Here is a 12,015-nt window from a genome sequence, read left to right as displayed (position 1 = left end):
ATCCTACCCCTGAAAGACTTGGAATCCCATTCTCAGTGAAAACTGAGGTCCAGGCAGAAATGACTTGTAATTAACACCTCTAATACTTGCCTTATGATGTGAAATTGGCTATGCTTCTCAAACACGTTCAAGCAACTCTTCAGCCAAATCTACTCTGTGATCATAGTTCTCCTACACTGGAAGGCTTGCTTGTCTAACAAAAAAGTATTGCTGGAGAGCAGTAACCCCAGAGATCAAATAGAGAAAAGTTAAAACATCACTTCATTTATTAAGTTAATTTGGGGGTTATTTTTAATCCCAATTCTATCTAAAAGATTGCATTTGGAGATAAGAGAGGTAAAGGAAAATTCACGTCAGCTTTAGCTTTAAAATTTGTTATATATTTTAATTTCTCCATCCATCACATAATAGACCACGTACATGTTCAATGTTTAGAAGGGTTGTGTTCCTAGAAGGCAATAGAAAAGGTGATCTCCAAAGTCCCTTTGTCCTCTAAAAGGTCTATGATCTCTGGTCTACTTGGTTGGGAACACAGGTTAGAGGAGCTTCCCACTTTGTCAGATCAGAGGCCAGAGCAAGCTGGCCAGGGATGCAACTAACAGGGTTCACGAAGCCAGACTAGGTACGCAGTGATGCTGGGGAGGAAATCCCGCAGGATGGCTCTCTTAGAAGTGGTTCTGAAAGGAAGGAGATCTCAGTACTGAGGTCTAATTTGGCATAAGTCCTTTCTTTTGAATCGGCAACAGACCTGTCGTGGTGGTCAATGTGAAGATGCAGAGATGCTCTTGGGGACGTTTCTGACGCTATGAAGTACAGAAGAAAGAAGAGTGAGCATCTGGCATCAGGTAACATATGAGAGCATGACCAGAAAAGCACAAGACCCCATCATTTTGTATGCAGAGTTGATTTTAACTAAAGCAGAAGGAAATATGTGCGAGGGATATTCTGTTCTTCACATTTTAATGAGGAACCTGTCATGGTTTCTATTGTGAAGACCAGTGTGTTTATAAGAAGCATCAATAATTTGTCCGTTTGGATAGAGTTGCAGGTGCAAGATAAGGATGTATCAGGCCAGTGCTCTGTGCTTCATTGAGTTACCCTGGCAGATTTAAAGGTGATAGTCTCACACTGCCAACCCGTATTTTAATATACAGTGTGTTAAATGAACAATCCGGTCACTGGCTAATTTCTTTTAGAGATATAATGCTTTGAAGCAGAGAACTCACAATTAGGTTTGTTTTATTTGTTTTAATATCATGGTGAGAAGAAATGTTGCAGCGAAAACTAAACATGTGAAAATTCAGGACCTTTGTGCTTGATCATTCAAATAGTTACTGGTGCCTCCTGTGAGGCAGGAGCATGTTCTAGGCATTGGGAATCCAACAGCGAACACAACACAAACCCCCCCCTCTCCAGGAGGTGCTTTTTAAAAAAAAATTTTTTTTAGGGGTGCCTGGGTGGCGCAGTCGGTTAAGCGTCCGACTTCAGCCAGGTCACGATCTCGCGGTCCGTGAGTTCGAGCCCCGCGTCAGGCTCTGGGCTGATGGCTCGGAGCCTGGAGCCTGTTTCCGATTCTGTGTCTCCCTCTCTCTCTGCCCCTCCCCCGTTCATGCTCTGTCTCTCTCTGTCCCAAAAATAAATAAAAACGTTGAGAAAAAAAAAAATTAAAAAAAAATTTTTTTTTTTAATGTGTAGTTTTGAGACCGAGACAGAGCATGAGTGGGTAAGGGGCAGAGAGAGAGGGAGACACGATATCCAAAGAAGGATCCAGGCTCTGAGTTGTCAGTATAGAGCCTTACGAGGGGCTTGAACTCACAAACTGTGAGATCGTGACCTGAGCTGAAGTTGGATGCACAACTGACTGGGCCACCCAGGCGGCTCCAGGAGCTGCTTTCTAAAAGTTGAGGAACGTGTGCATGTCTACCCACTACCAAGTGCTCGCGCACTCTTTGCCATAGAATACCTTTCCTCCCCACTCACAACTGGAAAAGTTCTGGTCCTTTTCTAAGGGTTAATTCACGTATCACTTGTTTAGGAATGCTTTCCAAACCCTCCTCCTGAAACATAGACTCGGCCGCCCCCTCTTTTGTGGCTCTGCGTTTGCACTGTTCCTCTCAGAATCCTTAGTCTTGCTCTTGTGTACAAATCTGTTTCTCTCACTACACTGTATGTTCCAGAAGGTCAGGGACAGGGTCTCATTTATATTTATATTCCCAGAGCCCAGCAGAGTGACTACGTTTTACATCTAGAGCAGTGGTTCCCAAACTCTAGCCCATCAGAAATACCTGCAGGGCTTCTTAAAACACAGATGTCTTGGCCCCATCTTCAGAGAAGGTTGGGGAGGATGTTGAGAATTTGCATTTCCAATATGGTTCCACTGAAGTTGGTGCTGCTGAGCTTATGGTTCACCCTTTGAGAACCACTAATCTAGCACATAGCAGGTGTCCAACAATTTTGAGTTCAATTAATGAACTCAATTAACCAACAATACATAGGTAGCAAAAGAGGCCTGACAATGTTTTCTTTTCTTTCCACCCGTCCAACTACAAGTTACAAAGCCCTGCTTAATTCACAGTCTCAAGAAGAGGATCACATTGCCTGGCCTCCCAACAATCTCCTATAATTACAATAATGGCAATTTTACTTGTAGACTTCCTATGTGCCAGACGCTGCTCTAAATGCTTAATGTATGCCAAATAATTTAATTCTCACAGCAACTCCTTCAGGTAGGTCTTACTAGTACCGCCATTTTCATATAAGCCAACAGTGGCACAGAACAGTTGGACTTAGACAAGGTCACTAGCTAGAGAGTGCCAGAGCCATGACCTAAACCTGGAAGTGTCGCTCCACAGCCCTCACACGCCATTCTTGCACTCTGCTGCATATTTATTACAGAAGATACAGAGCAGTGAAATGGGGAAGGGGGCAGGGGTAGAAGCCAAACCTGGGATCCCCCTTTCTTGCCCTTGTGAGAGAAAGACAGGGAGGGTGTGTGTGTGTGTGTGTGTGTGTGTGTGGTGCCTACATGGAGATGGGGAACTGGAAGGCAGGCAGAAGCAAGAAGAGGGAGAAGGAGAAACAAAAAGAGAGGTGGGAGAAACTTGGGAAGCAGTAATTGATGATACAGTCTTTCTCATCTGGGGTTCCAGATCTGAACTACAGAACACAGGAGATTATTTGAGTGACTATTTCTCAACTCTCTCAAGGATGGTACCTAAATAGTATCTGAGTAAATGCATCAGAAAGAGTTAATCCAATATATACAATGGCTGTCTTAGGGCATTAGGGTTTCATTATATAACCTGGCAGAGAAAGGCTGAATGGAACCAGGGTTGACAGTTATCAATCCATTCAATTTAGAAACTGATTTGGAAAGAATCTGGGGGTTCAGCCAGTAAAATATTGTGGGGCCAAACAAGGCTCAGAGAGACAAATGAGTAACAATTCTTGATGGAGACGCTGAGCGTCTGTAAAATCAGAGTTATCAACCTACAGTTAGAAAACAGATGGTGTGTTTTCAATCACTTCTGTAAGTGAGCTGACCTGTAAATTGTCATTAATGCACCAGGTCTTCACTTGCTCTGCTGTGTAATCAGCCTTTTATCTCCTACCAGGGAAATCCATTAGCCACTGGCGTCTCTACTATTTGTGTCTCTTCTCGGCTATTAAAACATTATTGTATTAAATAATTCACCCCTGATGATTGGTCTTTGCTTTCATTAGCACTGCATTCAGGGAAAATATAAGAACAGATATTTACAGTTTATACTGTAGAATGGTGAAGGGTAAATCTCTTCTGTGAGAAAAGTGGGACAAAGCCACTTCAGATAGGGAGCGGTGTTTGTTCACTTCCTGCCCAATTTCCACCCTCCGCCGTGGCCCGCAGAACCCGATCCTGGGGAGGGGGCAAGGGGGCTCACTTACTAGTGGCTCTACTTTCTTGTACCTCTACACAGACACCCTCATAAATACCGGTGTCCTTCCCATCACAAAGACAAACATCCAAACAGAAGAAGGGAGAGTGTCCCCAGGCCCCGGTCCCCCAAATCCTTTGAGATTTCCATCTTTCCCCAGAAACTATAGTTTCGCCTTTCTTTCATTCAACTGCTGCCCCTTCTCTCACAGAGAAACCTGCAAACCACGTTGATGACTTACACAAAATCAAGGACTTAAATGTATACCAGCTGATGGGCTCAACGTAAACATGGCCATGATTTTTATCAAAATTAAAATATGATTGTTAATCGTGATTCAGCTGCATGCATAAAACTAAAATTGGGTTACTGTCTGGAAAGTATATACTTAGTAGAGGAAATGAGCCTTTTTATATCTAGACGCATGGTATTTTTCTTTGAGAAGTAACGAACAAAATAGGCTTTTAATAATTTTTTAAAGATAAATTATGTAAAACATTTCTTTTTATTATATGCTAATTTAAAACATAAGATGAAAAGATTACCTTCCAATCACTGACGGAAACTGTGTACAATTGTAAATTCTGGTTACTCAAACCACACAGGATGTTCAGTGAAACGTGCCTAAGGGAACTGCAAATTGGCTGTGGGGAATGGGCTATCAGGACATGGAAGGCTGGAGGGAGAGATACTCAGAGGCATCTGGGAACAAACTTTGCTCCTAATTTGGCCACAGAATTTGGTCTTGTCAGTCTATTTGGTTAGGGAACCAAAGAGCCCATTGTTGCTAAATAGTCCCTCAAGTGGAGTAAACATCTAAGTTCCCCCAGAAGAGTGCCCTAAGCCGGGGGACCAAAAGGCAGGAGTGGCCTAAGGGAGCTGTTCCCTTTCACTCTGGCCAGACCCCACCTGCTTGGGGAGCACCGGCAGCGGCAGCTGCTGTTGGAGAGGGAACCAAGGGGCAAGGGGAAAGCCTGGCTAAGGCAGTGCCACGGTCATCCGGTGTCCCTGCCTGCCTTCAGTTAAGCCTGAGAAGTCCCAGACCAGCAGTGGCAGTGGCCTCTCTGGGTCACTGATCCTGGAAAGGGAGAGGGGTTTATCAGTGTCACCTCTAGAGCATTTGGAAATAGCTTGCCAGGCACTCCCCCGGCCCATTACGGTTCAGCGAGATCAGAGGGGAGAGGGAAGTGCTGGCATGAGCATTTACAAGAGATCCCACAGATGATTTTGCTTTACAAAATCCTCTCTGTGTGGGAACGACTTCTGAGGGATTTCCACACACAGCCCAAAGATGAGCTCCTCTCAGGTTCAGGAGGAGATTTGTCTTCAGCTGCTTTCGGAACACTTGGGCACAAGGTAGGAAGACTGGCTCAACGTGAACGACTGGGGCAATCAAGTGGACGGTTGCTCTTTAAGTGCTTCACGTTTTGTCACTTTACGCATCACACGTGTGTGACCGCCAAATACACAACCCATCTGTGGGAACATATTACAAAATGTAATCAGACTATTGTACATGACACTAATGGCTGTATTCACTGTTTCTGTTTATATTGATGGGATTAAAAGTGGAATAATTTTCTATCACAGATGGCCAATCACGAGGGCAACTAATGAGGACTGTAGCTTTGAAAGCTGCCACTCAGTCTGTCTCTCCCATGCTGGGCCCGCCTCGTACATGAACTCTTGCTCCATGTAGTCTGAACCATGTACGTTAGCAGTTAGAGTTTTCCTCTAAATCTCTCCCATGTTCTAACTTATTCTTGTTTACCCAAATAAGCTTTAAGTTCCTTCAACGCAATAACTATGCCTTATTCTTTTTTGTCTTTCCTATGTTACCTAAGATATACATGTTCCGGAGATAATCATCGATGGTGATAATAGGTCTTAAAATAACAGGTGTCTCCTAGGAGGCATGCTTTGTGAGCACAACTTGGAAAGGCACGTGCAAGGGGGCACAGCGCCTGGCTGAAAGCACCTGATGTTCTTTACTACTTGTAGAGGGTCTCAAGTCAATTACAAAACCTCTTTGAACCTAAGTTTTCTCATATAAAGTGAGGATAATACATTGAAAGGTAGCCATGGGATTATTTATGAAGTACGTATTATAAATACTTGTTAAAAATTATTCTACCTCGGGGTACTTGGGTGGCTCAGTTGGTTAAGTGGCTGGCTCTTGGTTATGACTCAGGTCACGATCTTACGGTTTGTGGGTTCGAGCCCCACATCGGGCTCTGCACTGACAGTGCCTTCTTGGGATTCTCTTTCTCCCTTTCTCTCTGCCCCTCCCCTGCTTGCTCTCTCTCTCTCTCTCTCTCTCTCTCTCTCTCTCTCTCTCCCTCCCTCTCTCTCTCTCTTAAAATAAATAAATAAACTTAAAAAAAATTATTCTACCTCTCCTCCCATTTCCCTCTCCTCCTGGAAAAACAAGGTTTCTTATACAGTGCTGTGGGAATTAAAGGCTATTGGATTTAAGAACCACTGACGTGGGAAGTAACAGAAGACAGTCACATCAATGGGACATATAGGGAGCTCAGACACAGAACGTGGTGTGCATGCATGTGAGTGTATATCTGTTTGTGTGTGTGGGTGCATGTATGCATATGTCTAACTATCATAATGCCTTATAAATATTTGCTTGAACAGAGGCCGGATCCCCAAGAAATCAAGTCATATCAACTCAGTTGAGATAACAGCAGCACTGGTGGCGTTTCACTTCCTTAAGCGGTTGCTTACATGCTATTGAATGGGTAAGGGTGTAGACGAATGTACATCCTAAACATCCTAACATCCTAAAGTATTGAATTGGCCATCCCCACATATGAAGATGATCTGATCTATAACTCTGAGGACATGACTTTCAGAAGTGGTCAAAGTTTGGACTCCAAATGTTTCCAGAGACCTAGATGTTCAATGACCTTTATGGCTAGGGTAGAAGTGAGGCCTTGGTCTGCTGTTTTAACCGCACAAGCCTAAAGTGTTACTGACCTTCCCCTGCCAAGCATAAACTTATTTAAATAAATTGGTGTTCTACAGAATTATGGAGTTTGAGACCGTGAATATGGTCTCCAATATATGGTGTCCTTAGATCATAACTGCAGTAAATTAGACAGAGCTGTTCTATGGTGTGAATACAGTTATCCCTGACCTTTGTCTTAACTTTCACAGGGAGTAACAAAGAAGTTTAAACATTGTTTCCTTTCACTCCTCAGAATAAACAAGATGTGGTTGGGAAGCAGATGTGGGGCAGCAGCTAAGGAGGCTGGAGGGGAACACAAGTCCATAGAAGCAGGGGCTTCACGTCACCTGATGGGCTGTCCCAGTATGGTACACGTGGGCTTCAAACTGGCTGCCTGAACTTACCACCTAAATGCTGAACTCAGCCCTACAGTCTCTTTTCGTCTTAACTACCACACTACAGTTCCAGGCTTAAAATTCTCTCTCGTTCAGTATTCTCTATTATTTGCTGCTGAACAAAGACTATAATAATGGCTGGTAAATAACCATATCAAGGAAAGGAAAGACATGCAAGCTTTTAAGTGACGTTAGACATAACAGAGAATCAGCACCATGCATATGAGAAAATCTGAAGTAAGCAGGAGATCCTTTGAGTTTCCATCTACCTTCTCTTTTTCCTCAAAAGTTTTCATCCAGTACAAAATTCATTGTAACACCCGCCTCTCACTTCTTCTATTAAATAAAATGTTTTCTGGGCGCCTGGGTGGCGCAGTCGGTTAAGCGTCCGACTTCAGCCAGGTCACGATCTCGCGGTCCGCGAGTTCGAGCCCCGCGTCAGGCTCTGGGCTGATGGCTCGGAGCCTGGAGCCTGTTTCCGATTCTGTGTCTCCCTCTCTCTCTGCCCCTCCCCCGTTCATGCTCTGTCTCTCTCTGTCCCAAAAATAAATAAATGTTAAAAAAAATAATAATAAATAAATAAATAAAATGTTTTCTATTTTAGTAATCTCCTTTGAAATATTTTGATACTTGTGATACTTACAATTTCGGGCTTAGATTTTAATTATCTAGGAATGTATTCTATTTCCTCTATGAACACATAAATTCTTTGAGAGAAAGATCTATATCAGATTGAGCTTTGTAATATTCACAGTGCACAGCAGGCATTCACACACTGAATACAACCATGGATGTTTTGCTTAATACTACTGAAAAAAAAAAAAAAACACTATAGGAGCACCTGGGTGGCTCAGTCAGGTAAGCATCTGACTTCGGCTCAGGTCATGATCTCACAGTCCATGGGTTCAAGCCCCATGTCAGGATCTGTGCTGACAGCTCGGAGCCTGGAGCCTGCTTTGGGTTCTGTGTCTCCCCCTCTCTCTGCCCCGCCCGTGCTCATGCTAGGTCTCTTTCTGTCTCTCAATAATAAATAAACGTTAAAAAAATAAACAAAAAAAACCTATAAATTCTTTTTTGGAGCAAATACAAGGTAAGATTTTATGCATCAGGCTAAGACCCTCATCTTCTAACCATCCATTTACCATCTGAACTGATCTAATCATTCATTACTCACCCACCTTTCTATTTTGCTCCTTCCAAGAAATATTTATTGAATATTTGGCATTGGGGGTAAGGTAATGAATAAGGCATGCCTTGTTCCTAGCCTAGGAGAACTTGAAATCTAGCGGATGCTTAACTACTTGTAACATTGTTTTGTAAGGAAAATTAAGATGGAATATTCCAAGTAATACAAGTATAAGTGCAGTTTTGAAAGCTGGGCAAGGCTTAATTTATCCTTACAATAGGAACCCCAGGGACGGGTACGTAACAACTGATAACATAAAGACAATAATTTCTGCCCCTGCCAATATCAGAGGTATATTATCAAGAGAATTGAGGTAGTATATATCAAAACACTTCGAATCTTACAAGCAAACAAATGGTAATATTTCAGGGAAAGTTTTATTGCTCTCACTGTCAGCCACGGTAAACACTGGATTTATTTACATGTAAGATTATAAAATTATAGACTATAAATGACTACAGAATCTTAAAGGTTTAAGTTTTAAGACTGCCCACCATTAAGGTCTGGGCAAGTTGGACTGTTGCTACATCTCAGATAAGTGCTTCTGCAGAACCTTGACATCCTTCCTGGAATTATTTTCTATTTTCCTTTCTAAAGCGTCACATGTAAATAATTAGCACTTGCATGGTTCTTTACAGCTTACAGCACACTTACACATAAATTAACTCATTTCAGCTTATCATAATCTTCATAATCCTCATTTTACAGAGGAAAAAAACTGAGGCTGAGAAGGATTAAGGAGAATCCACTGCTACACAACAAATTGGCTGCAAACCAAACCAAAATTTTATGCCTTCTCACCATACATACCATGCTACCTTTCCACACACAGACTGTGAGGGAAAATGAAGCCAGTCCCTTCAAAATGGCTTTATAACAAAGGAATGTGTGCCTAAAGGTGGAGCATGTAACAGGGAAGGAAATACCAGTCTTAAAGGTAGCCCTAACCCAACTCTTGGGACAGATGCATTCATCCATCTGTCCAACTGAGATGTGATACAGTAAGAAATATAAGTTCAGGGGGGTGCCTGGGTGGCTCAGTTGGTTAAGCATTCAACTTCGGCTCAGGTCATGATCTCGTGGTCCATGAGTTCAAGCCCCGTGGTGGGCTTTGTGCTGACAACTCAGAGCCTGGAGCCTGCTTCATATTCTGTGTCTCCCCCTCTCTCTGCCCCTCCCTTACGTGCTCTCTCTCTCTCTCTCTCTCAAAAATGAATTAATGTTTAAAAAATAAAAAAAAAAAAAAGAAAGAAAAAGAAATAGAAGTTCGGTCTTCCTCCTGGCATAGAGCTTCTAAAACCTTGTAACTTCCTGAGTCATAGCAGTGATAGGAGCAACTTTTACTATAATATTTGCTTTTTTTTGTCCCCAGTTCCTGGCACAGAGGATTCAGAAAGTTCCTGCATTGGTGAATGTATCCACATGTAGGGGGTTAGTATATCCCAAACTCTATAGGGACAGAAGATCCTGCATTTGGGACCCTTTTAGACCTTGCCCTATGTACCTCTGCATCTGACTTTTCATTTGTATTCTTTATAATATCATTTATGATAAACTGGTAATATGTTGTGAATACAGAAACAGCCTTCCTTTACCAACCATCCATTCAAAAATATTTTTAAAAATTTTTTAAAAATTCATTTTTATGGGGCGCCTGGGTGGCGCAGTCGGTTAAGTGTCCGACTTCAGCCAGGTCACGATCTCGCGGTCCGTGAGTTCGAGCCCCGCATCAGGCTCTGGGCTGATGACTCGGAGCCTGGAGCCTGTTTCTGATTCTGTGTCTCCCTCTCTCTCTGCCCCTCCCCCGTTCATGCTCTGTCTCTCTCTGTCCCAAAAATAAATAAAAAACATTGAAAAAAAAATAAAAAAAAATAAAAAAAAATTCATTTTTATTTTTTTTGAGAGAGAGAAAGTTAGGGGGAGGGGGAGACAGGCAGAGGGAGAGAGAGAGACAGCCCGCCAGGGAGCTTGATTTCTCGACTATGAGATCTTAACCATGAGATCTTGACCTAAGCTGAAATCAAGAGTCGGAGGTTTAACCACTGAGCCACCCAGGCACCCCTCAAAAAATACTTTTGAGTGGCTTCCATAGACAGGCACTATTTTGGGCATTGGGGTTACAGTAGTGATCAAAACAGATAAAGGCCCTGCTCCTCTGCAATGCTCATGTTCTAGTTGGGGAAAACAGATAATAAACAAACTGACAAATGATTAAAATATCATGTGATCATAAATGCTAAATGGAACAATTAAGTATGGTAGGTGGGGAGGTATTGGCAGAGAGAGGGTATATTGTTCCATATGAAGTAGTTAGGAAAGGGCTGTCTCCTAAAATGACATTTTATTAGAGACCAGAGATGAAAGTGAAGGAGAGAGCCATGTGGAGATCTGAGGGGAAAATCCAGGCTGAGTCAAAGCCAAGTGTAAAGACTCAGGATGGTTCTTGGTGCGGCTAAAGCATCCCATTATGTGTGCCCATTCCATTCAATCTCCCACATAACTATTTCAAATCTTGGCCTCTTTCACCAAATCTCCAATACCTCTTTGCTTTTTTTTTTTTGTCCTCCACCCCTAGCTTCACTTGCCATTTCACTGGGAAAATATAAACGATAATAAGAAAACGTATACAAGCTCCTATAGTTACAGGAACCAATTTACTTGCATATTTGCCCTTATACCATGGCTTCCCTCCTACTACTATGGATAAACTATCTGTGCTTAGGGGGCCACACTCTCCCTTTGTGCACTACAGTTCACCCTCTTTCTCCTATTCAAGGACACGGGTCCACAAATTCACCCTTCTTTTTTCTGTCTGAATTGTTTCTTCTCTAACTGAATTAATATCAATGCAAATATCCTAATAATTTTCCCAACTTAAAAACAGATCCTACATTAACTTTGTTGCTGCCCCATTTTCTTCATCCTTTATAGGATGAAGAGTTGGCGATTATCACTGTCTTTAACTCTTTTTCATTCATTCTTGAACTGACTTTAATTAGGCATTTACCTCCACATTTCTGCTGAAATAGCTCTTGTTAGGGTCCCCAGTGACCTCCATCTTGTTAAAACCAATGGCTGATTCTCAGACTTCATTGTATCTGAACTATTACCACCATCTGAAGTAGTTGACCACTCTCTCCTTTTTTGAAACACATTCTCTAAACTATTACCACCATTTGAAGTAGTTGACCACTCTCTCCTTTTTTGAAACACATTCTCTAAACTATTACCACCATTTGAAGTAGTTGACCACTCTCTCCCTTTTTGAAACACATTCTCTACTAGCTTCTAGGACACAAAAATCTCTTGGTGTTCTTCCTAAGCAAACTGGATATCCTTGGTGGTCTTTGCTGACTTATTATTAGAATGCCTCAGAACTCGGTCCACTAATACCTTCTCTATCCTCTCTTGGTAATCTCATTCTGTCTAACTTCAAATCCATCTCTATGTTGACTTCTCCCAAAAGTGTATCTCTTATCCAGACTTCTGCCCTGAATCCCAGACTCATATAGTCAACTGCTTACTTGATTTCTCTACTTTGATGTCTCAACGGCATCTTAA

The 12,015-nt window shown here is 42.3% G+C and overlaps 1 protein-coding gene across 7 annotated transcripts in view; it reads right to left on the bottom strand.

The window, feature by feature from the left end:
• SLC10A7 (solute carrier family 10 member 7) overlaps window positions 1–12,015 on the bottom strand; it is a 256,637-nt gene that overhangs the window by 54,676 nt on the left and 189,946 nt on the right. For 2 of the 7 annotated variants that reach the window (XM_019828886.3, XM_045055793.1), the window contains one exon: window positions 1,774–5,390. The exons of 3 other annotated variants lie outside the window; for them this stretch is intronic. In XM_019828886.3, coding sequence (XP_019684445.2) covers window positions 5,307–5,390 — 84 coding nt within the window. In that variant the 3' untranslated portion in view covers window positions 1,774–5,306. Of the gene's footprint in view, window positions 1–605; window positions 804–1,773; window positions 5,391–12,015 lie in introns of those variants that run through there. 2 more of the 7 variants (XM_045055791.1, XM_045055792.1) reach the window with 2 other exon arrangements.

The sequence above is a fragment of the Felis catus genome, chromosome B1 (assembly GCF_018350175.1).
Source record: "Felis catus isolate Fca126 chromosome B1, F.catus_Fca126_mat1.0, whole genome shotgun sequence".
Lineage (NCBI taxonomy): Eukaryota > Metazoa > Chordata > Mammalia > Carnivora > Felidae > Felis > Felis catus.
The sequence above is the reverse complement of the archived record's forward strand: the minus strand, read 5'-3'. Positions and strand labels throughout refer to the sequence as shown.